The 24,495-nt window shown below is 31.9% G+C and overlaps 3 protein-coding genes across 6 annotated transcripts; 1 reads left to right on the plus strand and 2 right to left on the minus strand.

Annotated features, from left to right (window-relative positions):
- Positions 1 to 434: 434 nt before the first annotated feature.
- On the minus strand, positions 435 to 7,889 carry LOC137811114 (pectin acetylesterase 8-like). Of its 4 annotated transcripts, none has more exons than XM_068612710.1 (18): positions 6,902 to 7,889; positions 5,986 to 6,107; positions 5,783 to 5,865; positions 5,516 to 5,645; positions 5,353 to 5,432; positions 5,163 to 5,249; positions 4,954 to 5,078; positions 4,806 to 4,866; positions 4,564 to 4,617; positions 4,397 to 4,474; positions 4,018 to 4,123; positions 3,696 to 3,841; positions 3,136 to 3,261; positions 2,771 to 2,842; positions 1,989 to 2,057; positions 1,815 to 1,889; positions 1,251 to 1,359; positions 435 to 659 (listed from the first exon to the last, which is right to left on the minus strand). In XM_068612710.1, exons 2-16 carry the CDS (start codon positions 6,104 to 6,106, stop codon positions 1,878 to 1,880), a joined length of 1,350 nt encoding a protein of 449 aa, XP_068468811.1. In that variant the 5' UTR covers position 6,107; positions 6,902 to 7,889; the 3' UTR covers positions 435 to 659; positions 1,251 to 1,359; positions 1,815 to 1,877. The 4 variants fall into 4 exon arrangements, with proteins under 4 accessions (XP_068468811.1, XP_068468810.1, XP_068468812.1 ...); XM_068612709.1 differs by lacking the exon at positions 435 to 659 and adding an exon at positions 669 to 816; XM_068612711.1 differs by lacking the exons at positions 435 to 659; positions 6,902 to 7,889 and adding exons at positions 669 to 816; positions 6,192 to 6,332.
- Positions 7,890 to 19,609: 11,720 nt separating this feature from the next.
- LOC137809271 (protein MAINTENANCE OF MERISTEMS-like) lies at positions 19,610 to 20,743 on the plus strand. The gene is made up of 2 exons (XM_068610404.1): positions 19,610 to 20,041; positions 20,135 to 20,743. The coding sequence occupies exons 1-2, from the start codon at positions 19,610 to 19,612 to the stop codon at positions 20,741 to 20,743; spliced, it is 1,041 nt and encodes a 346-aa protein (XP_068466505.1).
- A 579-nt stretch (positions 20,744 to 21,322) lies between these two features.
- Positions 21,323 to 24,042, minus strand: LOC137809272 (uncharacterized). Its single transcript, XM_068610406.1, has 9 exons — positions 23,908 to 24,042; positions 23,375 to 23,821; positions 22,643 to 23,106; positions 22,487 to 22,571; positions 22,323 to 22,405; positions 21,885 to 22,218; positions 21,609 to 21,755; positions 21,453 to 21,528; positions 21,323 to 21,336 (listed from the first exon to the last, which is right to left on the minus strand). Exons 1-9 carry the CDS (start codon positions 24,040 to 24,042, stop codon positions 21,323 to 21,325), a joined length of 1,785 nt encoding a protein of 594 aa, XP_068466507.1.
- Positions 24,043 to 24,495: the final 453 nt, after the last annotated feature.

Genomic DNA, 24,495 nt, shown 5'->3' on the forward strand with positions numbered 1-24,495 from the left:
TTGTAGTGTCCCACCAAATTCAGCAGTAACATCAAAGGCGTAAATACGTAAAGTCCAAATCAATCCAATATGATAGATTAGATAATACACTGAGATGTTCTACACGAATTATTTAATAATTTTGAAATTCTTCAATAATTTACTAATTAATTTAACCTTTCATTTTTATTTTTATTTTTGTGGTTTGCGGAGGAGGAAGATTTTAGCATTCTGACACACCATATTCAAACAGTAATGTCAAAAGCACAGATACGTAAACTCCAAATATATGCAGTATGGTGAATTAGATAATATATTAACATGGTCTACACGATTTTGACATATCTATATGTGTATTACTTGAAACACAAAAAATTGTTCATGGATGTTGCTAGAAATGAACAAATAATTGAAAGAAGAGATGTCAGATTTACTAAAGAAAATGATATCAGAATCTTCTTTAGAATATAATAATGACTTTAACCAGTAACTCTTTAGGACAGTTTATCATTTACATTTAAGCAGTGATGAAAAAAACTTGGTGTTTCAGCAATGTTGGTATGAATGGATACAATAATGGTGGATCTGAATGCTCTGATTAATTGTGTTGATAACCCACTAGTAGCCAGTGGAGCTCTTGTATTAAAGCCTCATAGAAAATCTAACAATGATGATGTCTCCTACAGAGATATGAAAATGATCATATGATCTTTCTATTTTATTTTGTATTCTTTTTACAAGTTGCCTTCAAAACTATAATGTATTACAGAAAGAATCAAAACAAATGAAAAGTATCTAGTAGGTGCAAGATGCTGAGCCAATGGAACTTCTTCACACCTGTTGAACTAAAAGATCAGTATGCAATGAGAGAAAAACAAATGAATTGCATGATCAGTAACATTTTTTTTGCACTATTGCCCTGTTTAAGATTACATTAAAAGGAAGACCTTAACATGGTGAATTAGAAATTGTGAATTATGTTCTTACAAAACAAGATGCTATGTACTTGCAACCTATAAAGTCATGAATTTCCTAACTTGATGCTATATTCCTGCAACCTATATAGAGTCATGAATTTCCTAACTTGATGCTATGTTCACAAAATAGATCGAGCAGACCACTGAAGAAAGTAATTCTGATAAACGAAAAATCGTGTTTCTCATAATAGATGGCACACAAAAAGAAGTCAAACAGAAACACCAGAACACCCCCTTTCCCAAAAATAAGGCTAATTATTTTGGCCATACAATTACAGTTAAGTTCAAGCTTACTCTGACTGAATCCAATTATGAAGCTGTGACTGGAATTTATTGCAGTCTGTACAAAGCCAGAAAGTGATTCAATTCAATCCAATGGGATTGGCTTTTATTCCTGCTTCCTCTGCACAGCCAGCACCCAATTGATCAATCCATTATTTCTAACCAACAAAAACAAAAATCCAACGGCAGTTCCTCAACAAAGTCAACCCAAAGTAAAAAAACTAAATTTCAAACAACACCCAAAAATTTGATAATCTCAAAAGGCTTATCAACACATACCATTTCATTCAAGCAAAAACTTTGTTACAACAAACTTACGGATCATAGAATATCCACAAGACCCAAAAAACAGTTTTACTGCGAATAGGGTCATAGACCCTGTGATACTAACAAGGATTGTGGTCCCATGTAATGAATTGTGAAACTGCTACTGAACAAGTGCGAGAAGCAAGAGGATTCTATCACTATCAGCTTTGGAAACTACTCCAGAAACATGTCACTCAACAATAAAAAAAAATTCACTTCAGTCGAAAGTTCACAACCATAAATCATGAATTCATAATTCACCCTTCTTACATGGAAGACAGTGGAACAGATGGTCCAGCCGTGTCAGAATTAATCAGCATAGCAAACCAGCTTTTAAAGGATGATCTGTAAGATGCAAGGACACATATAAATGCCACCCCTCTGCAGAATTTATGAACTAATAATTAAAATAAAATAAAAACAGCTTTAAACATTTATGTTTACCATAAGACCCAACGTTAGTAGAAACCCATTGATCCCTCCATTAATGCGCACGAGCTCAATCCACTGTACCTAAAAACGGAATAAAAAAACAAAATGAAACATCAAGGAAACAAAGTTCAAGTTTCCACGCTATAATTCATGATGTTAAGGAGCATAATATAGTCAAAATAAAAAACTAAGAAGGAAATCCTATCTACCGCCAAAAAATTGTTCTCATTAACGAAAAGTAATCGACAAATAAATAATATACATGTACGTGCGTATATACTACATAGAACATGGTGCCGATGATTTAAATATGAACATGCAAATTATCAAAATCCAGACATAGATGTTTTTGTACTTTGGTCCCCCAAGTGATAAGAAATTGTATTTGTATTAGATAAAACGACAAGACAGGTTACAAAGGTAACGCGGCTTCAAACGATACGATTCCGGCCAAGGTGAGTTTAGTTTGCGGCGGCGAGCGACGGCGATTAGAGCTTCGAAGATGAAAATTGTGAAAAGATAATTGCAATCGCTCAAAGCGCGTGTTTAATTAAATTTATGATGAATTACTTTGTGAAAATATATCACTGTATTAATCAATAATATAAGATATTTCGGTAACATAAGGTTTCTCTGTATAAAAAAATGTATGTTAATAATATTTCTTTAATAGCACAGTAAATGATTGAAGCAATTTGCATTGTGGTCTAGTTCAGTTTTTCCTGTGTCTGGTTCCCACCCTTGGAATAAAATGAGTGGTTCATAGCAGAACACTGCAACTAAGCTTAGCTCACCTTGTTTGTTAGTTTCGGAAGATTGAGCTTTCTGGCTGATGCATCTGATGTTCCTTTCGAGGTCACATTTTTCTAACATTCACACAACATATAAAGCTCTTACACATCAAGTAACAGAAAAATAGAAAGAATATACTATCACTAGTTTTTATTAAGAATAAGTGACATTAAACAATGGTGGAGGTACACCCAGCACACAAGTTCAGTGCAGTGGTGGCATTTACTTATTTTGACGGCCTAATAGAATTGGATCATATTTTCTTTTTCAATCACATGTTGCTAACCAATAACTAGTAAGTGTGGGTTTTATAAGAATGGTAGAAATAAATGTGAGCTAAATTTTGATGAAATGAATGTATCTATACTCCTTGGTGATTGTCTTGTGGTTCCAAAACGCGGTTGTGACAAGTGGGGTTGCAGGGGTAAGGACAATCTATCTGGTGGAAAGTCCTTCTTTCATAAAACCAGTCTGCTACAGCCTTTGCAATTGTCTGCAGAGTGTTACGCAGACAAGTCAGCTATTTTATTCAGCCGGATTGGATATGAAGGAAAGACAATAACAAAGCAAAAACCACACTGTAACTCATCATATGTTCATATAGGTTGAAATATATTTTTAATCTATACAAACATACTAGTTTTGCTTTCAGAGTTTTCCTTTTTTAATTTATGATATAATGTCCAAACTTTATAGGTCCTTTGTCTTCCCATTAATCTCCATTACAAAAAGGTTTTGTGACTTCAGCAGGCGTTGACACCTGAGGCAAGTGTGTTTTGTAATGTGGCATTGACAATGCCTAATAAGACTGATAAGAAAGACAGAAAAACGAAAGGTTTGGATATCACAAGGATCATAAATAAAAATTAATAGAGATGGAAAAATATTTATAAGTATGCTATATTTTCTGAAAATGCAGCTTCTTACTGTCTTTTCCAGCTCTGGAGAGTCATTTCTCAACCATGTCTCCTGCATTTCAGTTTGGCAGTGGGCATAGCAAGAGTCTATAAACATTCCTTTATATGAAGAGTTGCCAAGCACAGTCAACGCCCTTAAGAATTCTGTCCTGAAGCCTGAAAATCAACCCATGCATGAAAGTGAGGTCATTGAACCGCTGTGATAACTTGAAATCAGGAATTTCGTTGGCCCTTAAATGCTTTGACCAAAGTTCAGATAAAACAACTTATGATATTGTGAGGGCTGAAAAGTATGAACACTTGTTGACAGAGGCGTTCTAAAAAATATTCACCTTGCATTAGATCGAGTTGATCAGGTGAGCAGTTGTTTATATCAAGCTTACAGCTATGCCAGTGGCCTTCAGGATCAGCAACACCCGGTGCCAAAATGTTCTTAATCTGAATCGAAACAACATCCTGAGGATCAGGGAAAGGACTGGAAAGATCTCTCCAGCTATTAAGAGATAGTAACAAAACATCAAATGATAGAAATCTTAAGAACAGTATGTAGAATAATCTTGGTTTAACCTTCTGGTACAATCAAAGTTTATTTTGCATAAGAAACCACAAGTTTTACACAGATCAATATCGGTTTAGCATGACCAATACAATAAAATAGGAGCACCACTCTGCAAATACACTGATGTATCTTGAGCAAAAGAATTATCTGACCTGCCATGAGTCGTATGCCGCGTTTACAAAGAAGATTGGCGTAGTGATATGTGACACCAAATATTGTGGGAAAAAGCACTGCAAGATTGTTCAGAAATCAGAAGTATTAGTAACATCAAAGAGGGAAATTGCAAGGGTAGAAAGATCAAACTAATTCATAAACTTACCAGCTTTGGGGTAAGTCTTGAAGTGCATGACTGAGGCAAATTCCTTGCCGAGCCCTTTTAACATTAGAATGAAAAAAAAAAAAAATCAGAGTTGAATATTTTATATCTTCCTTGAAAGAAGTTTCATAAAGTATCTTGGAAATGAAAAGAGGGAAAACACTAGTGACAGTTTTTTGTGCGTGTGTGTAGAACACAGCATATGCCAAAATGGAAATTGATCAGATAAAGGAAAGGAGTTGTACATGTGTAGCAACAACTTGACTGAAGTACTGTTGAATGTGGTATGCCCCGGTGACATCCCTTCTGTTAACAGTAACATATTGAATCATAAAATGATCTAAGGAACTCTTAATTTTTTAGGAAGAGGCAAATTAAAAAGCATTAACTTACGCATTGATAAAATAACCAGCATCTGAGACGCATTTCACTCTCGCTTCTCTAGGTAATAGAGCTTTGAAGCGATCACAATGCAGTACTGCAGTTAATCCTCCAGCTGAACATCCAGAAATAATAGCCTGTAGTTACAAGTTCTGGTGAGTGAGTGAATGAAAAAACACAATAAAGAGGAAGAAAAAGAGCAAAACACCAGTGTTTCTTACATTTCGAGCATTTTTCATTCCTTTTGCTAGTAAATCCTCCATGACAGCAGCAAAAATCCTTGCTCCCCTAAAGTGCAACTTAGTAACCTAATTTACACACCATAGTTTCAAAGTTTAACCAGAATGACTAATGACTAATATTTTGATTAAATTTAGATGTGGAAGTTCCTTAGAGTTTAGCTGAACTTACTGGATTGACTGCTTCTACATCACCAGTAAAAGATGAACCATCGCAATACCTAACCTTGATTCTGTTCCAGTTGTAGAAATCTGGAATTTACAACACTCGTTAGAAAGTTAAATAAGTGTTGAATTGATGAAGAGAAACAACATTGATGACAAGTGGGAAAGACCTGGATTAAACATTGGCCTGTTACTCATAATTCCCGAAAAGGCAATTTGCTTTGCCATTTGCTTAGATGAACCTAAATGATTGGTCTTGCGAGAGAGGCAAGTAGTGACATTGTTGCACCATCCTCCTCCCTAGTAGAAATGAAATAGATTATGTACCAATAAAGACAAAACTTCTATAACTTGTCAAAAAAAGTGAGAGAAAACAATGAACCAAAATTTGATATTTGAGACTCGTTATTGATGGAAATTTGTAGAGAGGAACAAACCTCAAAAGCAACCAACCAATTGTTAATCCCTGTTCCAGATCCCCTGTCAAAATGGTAACCTGGTGGACTCCCATCCAAACAAACTGCACAATATTTTGAAACTTAAATTCCCAATTATTATAAACATCATTGAAAACAATAAGCATGATAGTAAGAGCACAATAAATTAGTATATGAAAAGAGACATAGCCAAATTTACTAACCAGCTCCTTTTGCTACCGCGTTCTGAAGATAGGTGATTGGCACATAAGAAGCCTCTGCCATCAGCGACAGCAGTGCACACACCAGAAGGTTCAACCACTGTCTTATTCTCCCACCCTCCATTCTGCACAAAGAAAACGATAAACATACACATATAGAACGATAAAAACAGAGTAAGATCTTTCCATCGATATATAAGTAAAAATACATATTAAAGGAAACCCTTTCGCCCGTGAATGAATGGATTGTTCGTTATTTGATATCATCGTTCCAACTCCCTTTTCACATCGACCTAACACTCACCGAAAAAGGATCAATTCATGCAGTTGGTATTTCAAAAATCGTAGAGCCAAACCGTTTGATTTCCTATAGAAGAAATAACATGAATTTATGACTTATGTGCGAATATTGGTTTCCTTCCACAGTGAAAAAACCCAACGCCCCTATTCCCACTAGTCTCCACACACGCGCACAGAAATCCATAAACTCAGCATTTTCATTGACGTGGTTCTCAATTGGAGCCAGCCACAGTCGTGATCCTTGATAGTGCCAGAAATTATATACACATGTGCCATAATTGCAGTTACAGTGAGTGACTAAAAAAACTCTAATGTTGTGGTGAAAATGGCGAAACAAACAGCTTCCTAAAATCTTGATTTCCATTTATTCGTTTCAGCTATCACAAGAAATTAATGCAATAACGTAATGGAAGCCAAAACTGCCGACTTGCATTGCACAAGGCTTCTCGTAAGTTTCACAAAAAGAATCACAATCACTGATCCCATTCCATTCCAATAACTAATCGCATATTCTAAAGGCAGATCAGAATCTTCACTCCAACCCCGCAAACATTCAGATGATCAAAGGAAAAACTAAAAAGATAACAGTTTGTGCAGAAGGGATGACTAGCAGGTGTACCTGGAGAATGGGTTGGGAAAACCGGGTGAATAAACTTTGAAGAAGGTTCGTTAATCAAAGGCAATTGAGGGTGGTGATGGCTTATAAGGTGGTGAAGAAACACACTGTAACTAACAATCGTTAAGAAGTCTGTTTCTGTGACAGTGTTGGGAGGAAAGTGGTTTGTGGAGAGAGAACAGATTCTTAATTCTTCAGTTTAAAGTAAAGGAATTATGGTGTCAGTTAGTTCTGCGAGTACAAAGATTTTTTTTTCAGTTTGGACAGAGAACCCAGAGCCGACACTCATTTGCTCAAAACCCACACCAAAAAAATGTGTTTTTTGAAAGAATGTGAAGATTTATATAGTAAAGTTTTTTACTTGATACCACATTCAAGAAAAAAAATGAAACTATTATCACAAATAGAGAAGCACAGATGTGAGTGACAGTCCGACAGAGTAAACCCAGTTGAAGAATGTCCTTAAATTTGGGATCTAAGTTCAAAGATAGTAACTTTTTATTTATGAAAATCAGAATTTTCACGATTCTCTCGTTTTCTGCCCTCGGGTTCTGCATAATAATTAACTAAATACTTTAATTATTTATTAAACAATTAAGGCAATAAGAATATTGATGCTGTCTCTGGGGCTCCAGGGTCCGACCCGAATGTGTCTGAGAAAAGCATCGAATCTTATCGTTGTATTGCGTTCGCACATGAATGAGTGGTTCAAATGTGAAATCTTGGCGCCGACTAAATAAAAGTTTGGAACAAACAAGCCCCTAACAATATTCTCCTGTGCACGCTCCTTTTCTTATCATCATGAGCTCGTCTCTCTCTGTCTCCACTTTTTTTTACATTTTTTCCTTTGACAAAATTCTATAATAATTGAATTTTGGGGGTTTCAATTTCACAAAACAAATTCTCATCATGGCGATAATGTTGTTCTTCTGAGATTGTCTTCGCGGAATAAAGGTAAACATGCATCGATGTTTCATTGACTCGAACGTAATTTCGGCATGCATGCGTCTTCTTTCATCGATATAATGATGTCAAAGTTTACCAAGAAATCACGAAATTTATGTGTTCTAATTTAACATTGTTATTACACAATAACTAGTAAGTCGTTTTCTGTCTTTTTATTGTCTTTCTTTTAACAGATTGGAAAGTCTTCACAATTGATTTAAATATAAAATCTTTATATTAACGTAATTTGTATGGTTAATTATGATAATAATCTAATACTGTTTATAACTTCTTCTAGTTTTTCTCTTAATTTATCTTTTAGTCATTTATGTATAAATTAAAGTAGAAGGAATGTGAAGGGCATGATTGGATTGTAAAGTGGGTGTGAGAAAAGTTAACAATTTGGTAGTAATGTTGAGGGAGAAGAAGTGGGACGCGATTGACGGTGAATTCTTAAATACCACATCAGACTTTCACTAAACAAACAGTACATATACTAGATTCATACATGATGTTTTGTTATATTCCCATTAATGAAAAAAGCTGTCATCCAATGCCACCAACCTTTTTTTTGTCTTGCTTTTGAACCTCACCTCACCTTTCAAACGCAAAAGCACTTTCTAATACCTTTCCTCCCTTCAAATCAAGGGATTAATTACGCTAACCCAACCCAACTCATCACACCCCGCTCCCAATTAATGTAATAAATACATCAATGCTTACTTCTCAAAGTTAATTAATTAATAGTACAATAATATATCTATATTATGGATTGATTTATTTGAATGTCATGTTTTTCATCATCATCCCAACCCTCAATAATGAGAAAAAAATTCTCACATAGCCATGTTTGTATTATTATTAGTTTAGTGGCATAATGTATCTATAATGTTTTGTTTAAATTAGGAATCGGATTTGAGGAATTAAATTTAAGAAGATTTAAAAAAAGTATGAAAAAATAGAGTGAAAAATATAAAGAAAATTTATAAAAGTTTTTGAGTAATGTAATAGATACGATTGAAAAATATTTTTTTTAATTGATAAATATTTGTCGTTCGTGTATTAAAAAATTGTTGAAAAATTAATTTTATTTATTTATAAATTGTAATTTTTTTAATTAAAAATTTATTTTTGAAAAAAATACGATAAAAAACATTTATTCAAAATCCTAAATAAATAATTATAAATTATTTAACGTCCTATTTGAATAAAATTATGAAATAAATAAAATTTTTAAATTATTAAAAATTTAAATAAATATAAATTCTAAATTAATCAATATCTTACTTAAATAAATATCTTCAATAAATAAAATTCTTAAATTATTCAAAATAAAATACAAATTCTAATTATTAAATATCTTTATTTAAATAAAAATTTGAAATATATAACCTAAAACATTTAAAATTATAAATTATTTAATTTTCTATTTGAATAAAATATTAAATAAATTAAATTCCCAAATTATTGAAAATTTTAAATAAATAAAAATATAAATTATTTAATAAACAAATTTTCTAAATTATTAAAAATTATAAATAAATACAAATTCTAAATTATTTAATGTCATATTTAAATAAAATTATGAAATAAATTTTTTTTACAAATTATTTAAAATCCTAAATAAATACAAATTTAAATAATTTAATTTTCTATTTAAACAAATAATTTTTTAAAATTATTTAAAATTTAAAATTTAAAATAAATACAAATCTAAATTATTTAATGTGATATTTAAAAAAATGAAAAATCAACGCATAATCTATTATGAAAAAAGGGATTATCCCATAAATTTTCCCCTATAATCAATTGTCATGCGGTGAATATTGATTATCTCCTTAAATTTTACTCATAATCGATTCTTATGTGTTCTAATGTCTATTATTTCTTAAAAAAACATTTAATCAATTTTATAGCATCTATGACCCGAAACAGTAAAATATATTGAAGAATAATCATGTAAACACCACAATCGTGGCTTTCTTCAGAAATCTCCATCATGTTGTGCGGATTGTATTTTCAAGTTTCCTTGTATATTTTCACGCCCTAGCAAATTAGCGAATGTTAACTTGAATGATCAGCACAAATCCCTCTGGATGAATACTATTTATCCAAATCCAAACTGAGTGTAAGAGTTCGGTTCCTGTTCACCCAAATTATGATCTTGAATCTACTCATTTCATACTGGAAAATCAAACCGAATTCTGAAATATTTATTTTTTTCATTTTTTATTTATTAAATAATATGAAGGAGAACAAATTATAGATATATTTTAAAGAAATATAAATAAGCAAATTTTTTTATAGAATTAGAAGGAAATATTGTAATGTACGTGATATAATTTAATTGATTGGGTTAAAAAAACATTAATTTTAAAAATAAGTGTATGTAATATATTAATTTAGAGAAAGATGGTAAACAAATAATTAATTTAAATAATCCTTTATAAATAGATATATTTTAAAGAAATATAAATAAGAAAAAAATTTAATTAATTAGAAGAAAAGAATGTAATGTACGTAATATAATTGAATTGAATGAGTTAAAAAACATAAATTTTAAAAAATAAGTGCATTTAATATATTAATTTAGAGAAAGATAGTAAACAATATATAGGTTTATTCTTAAATTAGACTCATTACATATTTTTATAATTTATATTTTCTTAAAATATGTGTACTTTAAATTAATTATTTATGGAAATTTTTATTTCTCTAAATATATATATGTTACATACACTTATTTTTAAAATTAATATATTTTTTATTGCTCAATAAATTTAATAATATCACATACAAAATTTCTCTTATTTAAAAAATTATCTATTTTAAAAATATATACTTTTTAAAATATATTTTATCTAATTTTTTACTTTTCTAAATAATTAAATCATACACACTTACTAAATATAATTAATTATTATTACTATTAAAAATAATTTTAATGTTTCATCCAAACAATTGTTTTCAATTAATTAATTTTATAATTTTCCCCATAGTTCTCTCCTTCATATTACTTAATAAATCAAAACGAAAAAAAAAAAACTAACTTAGAATTCGGTTTCCTGAATTCCAACTAATTTTCCGGTGTCAGATCAATCCAAGATTACAATATCTGTTTAAATATAGTGCACATATAGAAAATAAAATCCATGTTATGTCAGAAAAACTTTCCAACAATGAACCTTGCCTTTTTTTTTACTAGAGAATTGGCTGAATGGAGGTTTTAGTCATGAGAAATATCATTATTGGTTTTGAAGTTGGAAATTTTGTCATAATTTTGTTTTTGAAAAATACCTTAATAATTTAAGAAAAGAAATATATATATATATATATATATAAACAGTCTTCTATATTAATATATATTAAATATTGAATGTACGAAACACTTATAATCAATTAAGAATTTGTTTTTATGAATTTAATTACTCAAGTGAATTTGTTAATATAAAATTATAGTTCTAACATGAAATAGTTTTTAATATTAAAAAAATTGATTAATGAGCTTATTAAAATGGTCTAGTTTATGGTTTGGATTGAATCATGTGATAGTTTATTCTCATAGTAATATAATTGATCCACAAATTAAAACCACACATAATTTGGCCCAAGTAAAGGTGTGAGCATGGGTAAGTTATAAATTTCGAAAGTCAAATTTATCTTATTCTAATTGATGTATTAATGTATATGAATGTTTAAAATCACTACACTGATGATTAACGTCTTTTCTCTACTTTTGGCTGGAATATTGGTTTACATGAGAAGAATTTCTTGAGGTATAATTATAGTCATAATGGATAATAGATGCTTGGAAACTACAGTAGATAGTAAGGAGGCAAAGTCTTTCTTTTGAGCTGATATGCTTATATTCTTGATTTGGACTAAGTTATTGGATTCCTTAATAGATAATTTGATTTATGTATTGACATCCTGATATATTTTTAAAGAGGTGTAAGCTTATAAGAATTATATATGCAGAATATGGCTATGTTTTGGTATTTTATCTGTAAACCTCATTTCTCTAACATAAGAAATTTTTGTACATGGGTTGGAATACTTCAAATACTTCTATTTATTAAATTTTTGTTGTTGATTAAAAAAAACCACACATAATATGATTAATAATAATATGATTAATATGAGTAAAGACTTGAAATAATTTCTTAAATATAAAAATCAATTGAAATAGTCTCCTCAGAAACAAAGTTGCAAATCATTAACAACAAGCTATACCAAAAAAAACCTTATAAATAAAGTAGAAACCTATGTATTGAAAAAAAAAAGTTGTATAACCATTGTAAGACCATTTATTTAAGTTATTGAAAATGTTATTATTGAAGTAAGTTTTCACAAATTCTTAAATTGTTTATTATTGTATATAATTTAGGAAATATAAGTTAAGAACTTATAGGTAAACTTGTTATTAAAGATGTTATCAAAGAAATGGCTCTATAAATACTTAAATTGTATTCTTATAATTAAATTTGTCAAAATGAAATAATTTCTTCATCTTGATCGATATTTCAAATTGAGTTTTAAATAAGTTGAACGGATTGAACTTACTTTATAGCGTCACGAAAATTTTAATCAGATAAGATTAAACTCACTTTAATACATCTTGAAATAATGTATAATACCAATTATAAAGAAATGTAAAATTATATCATAATCAATTATTTAAAAACCAACAAGGTGTACTTTGTCATAACTGATTTGATTTCTGATCATATTTTGATGGGTAAAGACAAAACCCACTTCAATAATTTTTTTAAGAAATTAATATTAAACCAATTTGGTAGAAACCAAAAGAACTATAGTTTGAGTCTTGAGTATTAATTTATAATTATATTGAATATTTCTAAGTCTTGTTTGACTCAAAATAATATTGGTTATAAAGAAGATATGGTTGTTTACTTTACTTTACTATATATATATATATGAATACGTTGATTAGAAGTCTAAAAGAGTCTTAATCGATTGGTGATGAGAATCTTGCACACAATAATTAAAGTTAAGGAGATAAGGATAGAAAAATGATAGGAGGCAAGGCATATGCAAGATGGAACATAGTGGAAGCTGAAAAATTAAGTGCTTCTCATGGGACATGTGATGACGAAATGCATTTAATATGGAACAACCGGAAGTTGAGAGAACGCGGAAAGCAGAAGTGGAAAAGGACTTGTTTGGATAACATGAGAAGCATGTCATGAAAAGTTGTTGGGTAGGAGAAACCAATCACTAAACGTCACTGGAAAACCAATGAGGATGGTAAACCTAACTCTTGTTATATTTGTTCAAATGGTTTAACTAACGGAACAAGTAAGGAAGCCACCAAACTGCACCTCCAAGTTATTCAATCATCTCAATAAGCAACAACTGTGTAACATGCTCAAGAGGAAACGTGCTTCTCAGAATTTATGTTCTGCCCATCATGCATTATTAATAAACCAATTAATGCCGGTCACCGCGGTCGCTACCTATCTCTCTTTCCTTCTCACACCTCTTGTGAAAAGACCATGATCCATTTACAATTTTCAAACATTTCCTTTTTTAATATTAAAAATATTAAGAAAATTCAACCTTACAAAATCGATTTATAAGATAAGTTTTATTCACTTATATATTATGAAATGTTGTTATCTACCGTCAATGTAAGATCTTTACCTAATACACAATTCTCATGTCAATACCTGTCAATTTATGAGAGAGACTGTATATCTATGAGTGATATTTGATAGTGGGTCACATGCTGATACTTGTCAATTCGTACGTGAGACTATATATTTATGGTGATTCCATAGTGGGTGATATGATAAACCTAACAAACTATCGTTAAGATAAACTCTAAATGATTTTTTATAACATATTAAGAAGTAAATTTTAAGTTTAACCCAACCTTACAAAATCAACTTATAAAATTACAGAAATGTTTTCATCTTAATTTTGGTGGGATTTCCCATAAATGAAAATATATTTTGAAATTATTTAATGAAAACTAATAATAAAAGATAAAGTAAAAAGTAATAGTTATCTAAAAAGAAGTGGTATACGATAAACAAATAAATAAGGAAGTAATATTTCAAAAATCTTTCTTAAATAAAATTCAGAAAAAAAAATAGTGTGGTTGTGATTATGTGATCTTTTCGTAATGGTTAATAATGCAACTGGTCAATAATTGGACACTATGGAAACTAGCTATGACAATGGCATGCTATTTGATTAAAATCACAATATTGTGTTATCTTATATATAAACCCTAAAACACCCTCCAATATTATTAAGTTTGGATTTGAAACATAAACATGTTATCATGAAACCAAATTGTCTTGAATACAAGACATGTCCCATAGAAAAAAGCCTTTAATCAATGCGCTGAAATAGTACTAATGGCAGATAGATCTATGTGAATAATAATCAAAATCTGAAATTTGACTCTTCTGTTGCAGAAAATGGCTGAAAGTGATGATGAAAAGGAAGATTAGGAACACTGAACTTGTTGCCATTTTACAAAACGAAACTTGAAGACTTGTTTGCTACGCAAGTGGAAACTTTATAAATTAAGCCATTTCTTCCTGCACCCCATGGTTTCCATATGTACCCCCAAAGGGTGATGAAAAGACCATCGTATCCTTAATTAAACAAATAAATAGCCATATTTCCTTATCCTTTTGTCTTCTTCATTTCTTCATCACCAGGGGCAGCCCCTCCACACTCCTCCTCACCTCTTTTGAGTTTTTTTTTTGGTGCTATAAAACATTTATGTACTATTTCGTTGGATATAACATATATACTAGAGGGTCGTTGTTAATTGTATAATTAATAAATGTTTGTTTTGAAGTTTTTAGTTTTCTTTTTTCATTTCAGATGGGATGATCCAAAAATATTTTAGATTAAAAAATCTGTTTTTTTACACATTTTGTATTGTACACAAGTCTTTCATACTATTTTGTAGTATTTGCTTCAAATTCCAGTGAGTAGATTCAGTCTTACATATTACAAAACAAATAAGAACATGTAACCTATAAATTTTATACATAAATTATGAAGAATTAATTATCACATACAAATATACCTATTTGATGTTGTATTCCCCAAATACATAACTGAATTTACCTATGTCTTTACAAATTTTTTCTTGTGGGGAATGATCCATGTGTTATTCACATATTTAACAAATAATGGTCATGGCAAACAAATACTTTCAAAACATTTAAAGCACCTCTCAAATGCATCACAATTTGTATAATCAATCATAGTTCCCATGCATCTATTATAACTTCCTATGCCTCCACATAATCAACTCAGATTTTACACTTTGTTGTAACATTCTTATCATGTGAAACAAACATATAAGATTGGAAGCTTTAGGAAAGTTAGTGTTAATTGCATTAATCAAAGCAATGTCTTTGTCACTAATAATGACATCAAGGAACACACTCGACCTAAAAACTGATGACTTTCTACGGCAAGTGCATCGCATTTGTCAAAAGTAATAATTGTCCTAAGGATGGATATCGATCCCATAAGGAACAATGAATTATCAAGTACAATAATCATTAAATATAGAATAAAACAATAAAAAGAGTGTTGAATTGAGTGTGTTGTCAGAAGTAATAATTGCAATGATCAATAAGAAAACAAACAAAAAATTAGTTGTTTCAAGTTGGAAAAATAAGGATTAGGTTTCATCTCTCACTCTCATGTATTTTGATTAGCATGTCAATATTAAGTTCTTTGATTGAAATTGATGCCCGTAGAAAATTCATTTATATCGATCTCTCTCGCATATAAAATTCTTAAGAATATTTCCTAAATATCGATCTCTCGCATACTTATAAAAACAACTTAGAAATCACAATCAGACGTTAATGGCAATTAACATTTCAAGTCTATCTCTAGTACTCAAATATGATAAGTATTGATGTTTAGGTCTGAACCCTAAAAATACCTCTCGGTCAGATTTAAGATTCTCAATTTGTCACTGAAAGTTAAAAGTAAAACAACAATACCAATAATCAATCATGATCTGAATATTAATATATAAGATACCACCTCAATACATAAGAGTTTGAGCATATTACTCTCAATCTCAAATGGGTAGAATTAGTCACACATACTTCTAGCACCTTTCATTCTCCCAATTGGGTTACAATTCACTCTACGGTGTTTTCCTCTCAATCTGACACCTTAGGGTTGAGCCTCTATCCCCCTATTTAACCTAATTTTTCAGGGTTAGGTTGTTTCATGTGTCGTGCTAATGGGATAAGTGATACAACATAAAAAAGGCCCAATTTGTCTGACGCATTCTCGCTTGAGCGAGATCTTCTGTTGCGAAATTGGTTTTTTCAGCGCTTTTCTCTATTTTGGGACCTTCCAGCTTACTCTTTTTAGCTCAAATAATTATTCTTTAATCCAAATCTCCAATCTTTCATAGAAACTTGCAATTAACACTAAATTTAGGAATAAAATGCTCTTATTTAAATAAAGATCATAAAAAATGTAAAAAGGTACAAATTCATAAATTAAGAATTATTTTATATGTAAATTAACAATAAATCCTCATAAATGCCTATATTTTAATATGAAATATTACTGAAATTAGGCACTTATCAAAAACAACCTTCTAAGTTTTTCTAAAGCCTAAATGAAATTGTTATCCCACTCACTTGCTAACAACACAAAGACAACCGAGAAAATTAAACTTATGGATGTCACAATAACTATCTTAAGCAAGGACAACCTATATTGTTGGTTTTGTAAGTGATATCCATCAACAACATAATGTTAAATGCATTCAACAATTTTACTGAATCAAGATGTGTCCAAAAAACATCACTTACAAAATATTGATTACACCTACCTTAGTGAATATATTTGTCAGCTTTATCAATATCATTAATTGTTGCATTTCAGGTCCAGATCCCCTAAGTGATCATATGTATGCATATCTTATATTGTGCACTTGCTTTATTGTTGTGACATTCTCCTCACTGTTCTCTTTCAAAGTAAGTAATATATTTGTTACTTTAATAAGACTTTTAGTTATGTTTACAATCATAAAATGTTCATTCGATTTTAGTTTGTCAAACAGGGGACCAACTAATATTTCAACAATTTCATGATTATGACTCTCACATATTACCTTCAATACCCAACCTTCTTCATTGCCAATATGTTTGCCCCTCAGTTCAAAAGGACAATTACATTTTCATGTACTACTTAGACTGACCTCCAAATCATGTTTGTGTTTTCTATATTTACCACTCATTTTACAATTGAACAACATAGATATGTCTTTTCCCTTGTTTTCCATTTGCTTTGCTAACTCTAATTATGATAATCACAAAACCAAATCCAAAGGCCACACCCTACACACTCATTGAAGCTAGTAATCTCGCATAACAAAAACCTACACAAATATATTACAACAAATTACATGAACTGTTAAAGTTATAACACAAAACAACGAAATTGTATTCACCTCATTTGTTGTAAAATCCTTAACACAGTCTCAAAACCAATTCATCTTCACTGCCTACAAACTTGATTAAATTGAACTCTTCCATATAGAACATTTTATCTGCTTCATAGAATATTTTGCTATAACATTGGGATTCCATCTCCATAATTCAACAATTACTCTCCTACAACTACGAAATAAAAATAAAATTGAATGATAGATAACACATTTATTATAATTTTATCAATTATTAAAATTAAGATTTGAAATAAGTCAAACATTTTTTAAGTATAAGTCAAATCTCTTACATGTCAGATTGTACAATTCGAAATGCATCATGCTGGACAATATAATCTAGAAGATATTTTTGGGTATGGAGATACCTTCTAGATTTTACAATTCAGAATGTGTTTTTTCTAAAATGCATTTCAGATTGTACAATCTAAAAGGTATTCCCAAATTCAGAAAAACCATTCAGATTGTGCAATCAATAATATAAAGTTGTGTTATGGATTGTACTGTACAATCCAAAATATAACTTTATATTATTGATTCACAATCTGAAATGCAACAAACCCAAAATGTTATCTTATAGAATTTGTAATTCAAAAAATCTTTAAATTCCACAGTCCAAAATTAAGTAAAAAATATGGTACATTAACCACAAATGAAACACAACCCCCTACCAACACCACCACTTACCACCTCTCACTAGTACCTCCAACGATCACCATCGCAACCAACCACCAAAACAAGAATGACCAAGAAGTTAAACAAAAAAAAATCACCATAAGCTTTATTAAACTCCAACTAATAAACATCAAAACCTATATCCATTTGCAAAAGGGTATTTTTGAGATTTACAAAAGTATGGGGTGCATGAAAGCCATGGAGGTGCTTGAAGAAATTACCTATAACCTAAATTGACAAATGAATTACTGAGTGCTTCTTCCTGCACCTCCATTCCTTCTTCAGCCACCCCCATAGTAAACTTGATTTTACTATTATGCCCCTCAGTAAAATAATATTAAAAATTTAAAAGTAAACCTAATTTTACCCCTTTCCACATTTTGTTTTAGCATTTTGCCTCCTTTCACCCAACAGCAGCAGAAGCGCGGCGACACCCACCCCTTTCCTTCAAAGAACCAACATGTTCACCTCATTTTCTTTAAATCACCAACAAACGTTCATCCTCTCCCAGTAGCCCCCATCCTCCCCTTCAAAGAGCACCATTCACTTCCATTCTAAACTTCAAATCACTGTTCAAGCATTGAGCCTCTTCATCCAACACTGAAAATGTTAGTTCCGGATTCTTTGTAGAGGAACTGTTTTAAAGCATGCATTGTCTTTGTTCTGCATCATACAAATTCTTAAATCCGGTAGTGTGTAGTTAGGTTCTGTATTTAATAATCCGGTAGTCTTTTTCAATAGTTCCAAATTGTGTGAGTTCCAGATTACATAGGTTTTTGGATTAAAATAATCCGGTAGTGTTTAATTAGTTCTGGATTATATAATTCAGGATGTGTTTTTAAATGTTTCGGATTATGTACTAGTGTTGTTGGTTAAGTTGGTTTCGGATTAGGTAATCCGGTAGTATTAATTTTAGGATTTCGGATTAGCTAATCCGGAAGTGACTTTTTTTTGGAGTTTGACGTATGCAATCCGTGTTTAGTTTATTTTGTTTCCCGTTGAAGAACTTTTTTTTAGATTATGTGCCATGGTTCACCTATGACAGATATGGCTAAAACAAGAGGTGGTGGATCTCAGGGTCATGATCGAACAAGACCAACGACATCCGTCTGTAGAAGAGATTGAGGTGTTGTGGAGGAAAGAATTGGTGTTGATGTTCATATTGATAATGACAATCAACAAGAATTACATGATGATGGGCAAGTGGACCAGGGAGAAGGGTTTCCTGGAGGACCTTCTGATATGTCTTTGCTGGTAAATTTTGCTGACCATGTTGATGTTAAGCTTTAGGAGGGTGAGGAAATAACGAAAAAACCTTTAATTAAATTGTTTTTGTTAATTATTGTTTAAATTGATTTAATTATATTAAATATATACATATTTTGTATTAGGATCGGGGATAACTTAAATTGGTATCCCACGGTAGGAAATTACGTAAATTCGGGATGCCTCATGCTGAGTTTGAGGTTCTTATACAAAATTATGGATTATTTAGTTTGTGCAATATAAGCTATGAGGTGGGGACAGAGGGTTGATTTCAGCCTTTGTTGAAAGGTGGCATGCTGAGACAAACTCCTTCCACCTTCCCATAGGTGAGATGACCATCACACTTGATGATGTGTCATCTTTTACACCTCCCTATTTTGGGTCAATTCCCTACGTATGTGCCCTTAGAGTACAACATAGCTGCAACTATTTTAACTAAGTTATTAGGGGTGGAGGAGGCTCGTGGGAAGGCTGAGAAGAGGCAGTGTAGAGGCGTCCACGTACGATTGAGTTGGCTTCGAGATATATATGCGGGATGTTGTGTTCAAGAGGCTTGGGAGTGTGCTGCTAGAGCTTACTTGTTGCATGTGGTTGCATCCACTAATTTTGCAGATAAAAGTGTCACATCTGTATCTGTTTCGTACTTGTTATTATTCAACAATCTTCGTATGTGTGGTGGATACGAATGGGGAGCAACAACACTTACACATCTATATGAGCAGTTGAGGGATGCCTCCTACTTTAACACAAAGCAGTTGAACAGTTATGTGACACTTGTTCAGGTATGAAACCATACAAATAATTAACAATCACATGTTACATTCCATAATTTTTTGTATTAAATATTTTATAATTAATATGATCGAATTACGCAGGCATGGATTTATGAGCACTTCTCGGGCATGGGAAGAAGGGATATTAATCCCTCATATGACGAGGTACATCCGCGGGTAGCACAATACATTGTTGCCCATCAGATTTGTGCGGTTGGTGATGTGCGGGTGCAGTTGGATGAGCTCACACACGATGAAGTCATCTGGACTCCATATGAGGACCACAGATTGAGCAGGTCATTTGAGACCATTTATTTATTCTCGGGTCACCTACAATTGGGCAACTTATCACAGAGACATATTCCCGAGCGTGTGTTGCGCCAATTTGGCTACAAGCAGAGCATTCCACCATCACCGATGTCAACTGAGAGTCCTGGTGCACATGTCATTGATCAAAGGTGGTTGCAATTTGATCACCACTTGGTGACAGGTTTGACAGCTGCTTCTAGTCCATCTGCATGTGTTCCTGAGTACATGTCTTGGTTCAGGACGGTGTCACACCCATACATTGGCAGAGGTGAGCTTGGAGATCAACCCAGTGTTGTACCACGTCGTCGCCTTCTTAGTCCAAATGTTGAGCAGGCAGGTGTCTCGTCTCAAGATGAGCGTGCACATTCAATAAGTTTTTTTTTATTTTTTATTGTTACGTGATTAAACAATATATTTGAGAAGTTTAATTTATTTTGAATTTGGTGCATGATATATTTAGGCGCATTGTTAGTATTCTCCAACGCATGATAAATTGTCGTCAGGTCACTGAAGGCACTGACGCGTATGAGAGTACAAAGGCAGTACTGCATTTAGCCCGAAGCGTGACAGATGACACGGCGGTGTACACTAGACGATCACGTAATGTTCGTGGACGTCGTTGGTATTTTTTTTATTACATGATTGTAATAATAGTAACTTTGTATGTGTACAATATGGTTTAATTAATTTATGTTGTAGTGTTTGCTATTTTATTTTTATCTGACATAAACACGAATTCATTATGAATCGGAATTGAAGTAATAAATTATGAATCAGAAGTTAAGTAATAAATTATGAATAAGAACCCCACATAATAAATTATGTCTACATCAATCGTCTCCAAGGTTCACATATGTCGGACTAATACTAATTAATTGGGTAAAAGATTGCATCCGACCAACGTAATATGATGACCATAACCTTGCCTCTGGGTAACAATGTGTACACCATAAAATGTCAGCGGTAGGTATGGGACAATCATCAACCATTTTTACCTGCACAATGTGTGAATCATATACATGACCAATACATAGTTATCGGTGTAGACTAACATCGGTAGGGGGTGCAGTACACAATGGGAAAATAATAATATTTTGTTTCAAAGACAAACAGACTAAGATAATATTGTATCTGCTTGCTATTAAGTATCCCATATCCGGTATTGTCATCCATTTGTCAACACTAGCCTGCAAAATACAATAATGAAATTAGATAGCATACAAGTTCAATTAATCAATGCACATGACTCTTATGAATATACACTTACCACTGACAACTCATCCACTAGTAGGGATCTCTTGATATGTTCTACCCGTTGATGACCACCTAACAATGTTGCGTATTCTTCACGCCACTGAGATATTTCTTTGAATAAATCCATTCTGATAAGTGGCCATGACTCTTCACCCATCCCCTGCAAGGAGGCAATAGCACGAAACCCACAATGTCCATCCGCTTTAACATCTATTACATCCAAAATATAAGGGTGACATTACGGATGAAATTGATTAAGCATGGGAATTGCATTGGTGTTGGCCGTCACCTTAACCTTTCCCTTAGGAGTCTTCAAAGATGATGAGCTATCGTTTACAATATGGATGCGATCTACATGCTCAAAATATGAAGGGATGCGTTTTGTAGACCTCTGAAATTTGTTTGCTTGACTCTTTTGAGATTCTTTTGTCTTGACTACATTAAGTGGTGCACATAATGTTGTCATGTATGGGTAGGAAATTTTACGCAACTTGTTTTTAATTGTCACTTTGCCACACATGTCAACCTGTTTGAACCAGGATAGAATGACATCCCATTCTTGTTGAATTGACAACTCAGATGAGATAAATCTGAAAAGCTTAGTCTCGTCCACATAACATGAACTTCATTAAGAGGAATGCCACCCATAGCATATATGGCTAATTGACAAGCACATGGTAATCCGTGAGTTCATCTAAGTACACATCCACAACATTCACTATCTAACCCCACATCATTGACCCAATCAAACTCTTCAGCAATGAGAATCAAAGCATGTTTAGATACAAAGCCAACCAACATTTTGTATAACTGCACATTGAATGTGTGTCATATCACATGTAGACTCATTTCAAAGGATGCCTTTATTTCGTTATGTTGAAGTATAATAACATGCTTGATAGCATCCCAACATGAGCACAAGTCTCCCATGATATTTTGTAATATTCGTTTCAAAGACCAATGAGCTGATTCAACCCTGTATAAGTATAAAACATAAAACAATTAGACGTTATACATGTTCTAAACAAAGTAAAGGCATTGATATACCTGTTTGTTGTTGTATTTCCCAAATGCATTAATGAATCTGTCCAACACTTTACAAATTTTTCTTTGTGCGGAATAATCCATGTGTTCTTCACATATTCAACAAGTAATGACCACGGTGAACAAATAGTTTCAAAACTTTTAACAAACTCATCAAATTTAGCAATATCTGTACATTCAATGATAGTCCTCCATGAATCCATCACAACTTCCCAAGCCTCGACAGAATCAACCAACATTTTACATTTTGCTTTAACATTCTTATTGATATGAAACCGACAAAGAAGGTTTCTTGTTTTAGGAAACACAATATTGATGACATTCATCAAAGCAAGATCTCTATCACAAACAATGATTTCAGGCCCCACATGCGATGTCAAGTGACCCTCTAAATTTTTGTAGTGCCCATATGAAGTTCTTTTCCTTCTCGCTAGATAAGAATGCAAAACCAGTAGAAAAGGACAAACCTATACAAGTCACACCAACAATCTCAAGCAAAGGCAGTCAATATTTGTTTGTTTTGTAAGTCGTATCCATCAAGAATACAATGTTAAATGCATTCAAAAGTTTCACAACATCAGGATGAGTCCAAAAAATATCACTAACAATATTGGAAGACTCATGACACGTACTCCAATGAAGATAATTGTCACGGTCTAACAACATCATTAACTGTTGTAATTCAGTTCGTGGTCCTCTAACTGATCTCTTGTATGAGTATCTTGCATTGCATACTTGCTTTATTGTTGTCATATTATCCTCATTATTCTCCTTCAAAGTACGTAGTATGCTACTCGGTTTAACCATGTTTTTAGTCATATCAACAAGTATGAAATGTTCATTCGCTTTTAATCTGCCCGCATATGGATGACCAACTAATGTATCATACAAATCATGATTATGAGTACCACATATTACCTTAAGTACACAACCTTGACCCTTTCCAATAGGTTTACCTCGCAATTTAAAGGGACATTGACATTTTCGAGTACCGGTTACACTAACTTCCAAACCATCCTTGTACTTTGTGTAACTACCTCCCCTTTCACAGCCTAACAAGACATATGTTTTTCTCCCTTGCTTTCCATTTGCTATGTCAGACCTAATAATGACAATAACAAAACCAAGTCTATAAGCAACCCTACGGACCCATTGAAATAAATCTTCTCGTGAAGGAAAAACCTACAAAAAGTTATTCCAACAATATTACAAAATCACTTCTTCAAATTATAAAGCAATAAACATAAATAGAATGAAATTTTATTCACCTCATCTGTTGTAAAATGAGTACCATAATCCTCTTCAACTAATTCATGTTGATGCACAAAATTAATTAATTCTTCCATATATATCATTTCTACTTCATCTGATCTTTTTGTAATCAATCCAACCTCCATGTCCATACTTACACCTTCATTCATAAAACATAAATTTCTATTTTATTCTAATTTTCATAAATTCACACAAGTATGCAAAATAAAAACAACATTCAATTACCCTTTCGAATTGTGTAATCCATAAGTCAAATAGTACCTTCTAGATTAGATAATCCGTAATGCATTTCACAACTTCAAAGTGACTTCCGGATTGTGTAATCCATAAGTCAAATTAAAATAGCAAACTGCATTCCGAATTACATAATCCATAAGTCATATTTGAAGTTCTAAAATGACTTCCAGATTATGTAATCCATAGTTCATTTTGTACCGGATTACACAATTCGGAAAAGTGAGTATGTTTGTTTTGGATCCGGTATACCTTCGGTTTAACTAATCCATATCACTTTAATGTCTTACAGATTGTAAAATTATTCCAGATTATAGGGGTGGATAACATGAAGTTTCATTGCTTAAATT

The sequence above is a fragment of the Phaseolus vulgaris genome, chromosome 2 (assembly GCF_000499845.2).
Source record: "Phaseolus vulgaris cultivar G19833 chromosome 2, P. vulgaris v2.0, whole genome shotgun sequence".
NCBI classification, from domain to species: Eukaryota; Viridiplantae; Streptophyta; class Magnoliopsida; order Fabales; family Fabaceae; genus Phaseolus; species Phaseolus vulgaris.

What these genes read in the sequence shown, in the direction of transcription:
- LOC137811114 (XM_068612710.1), bottom strand. Translation starts at nt 6,106, where the DNA reads ATGGAGGGTGGGAGAATAAGACAGTGGTTGAACCTTCTGGTGTGTGCA. An exon ending in CAGGCCAATGTTTAATCCAG is followed by an intron (nt 5,433 to 5,515) that starts GTCTTTCCCACT and finishes TGTAAATTCCAG; the next exon opens with ATTTCTACAACTGGAACAGA. An exon ending in CACAAGACAATCACCAAGGA is followed by an intron (nt 2,843 to 3,135) that starts GTATAGATACAT and finishes TGTGAATGTTAG; the next exon opens with AAAAATGTGACCTCGAAAGG.
- LOC137809271 (XM_068610404.1), top strand. Translation starts at nt 19,610, where the DNA reads ATGTGTCATCTTTTACACCTCCCTATTTTGGGTCAATTCCCTACGTAT. An exon ending in GTTATGTGACACTTGTTCAG is followed by an intron (nt 20,042 to 20,134) that starts GTATGAAACCAT and finishes CGAATTACGCAG; the next exon opens with GCATGGATTTATGAGCACTT.
- LOC137809272 (XM_068610406.1), bottom strand. Translation starts at nt 24,042, where the DNA reads ATGGACATGGAGGTTGGATTGATTACAAAAAGATCAGATGAAGTAGAA. An exon ending in CTCATTTTACAACAGATGAG is followed by an intron (nt 23,822 to 23,907) that starts GTGAATAAAATT and finishes AACTTTTTGTAG; the next exon opens with GTTTTTCCTTCACGAGAAGA. An exon ending in ATATGACAACAATAAAGCAA is followed by an intron (nt 23,107 to 23,374) that starts GTATGCAATGCA and finishes TGACTTGTATAG; the next exon opens with GTTTGTCCTTTTCTACTGGT.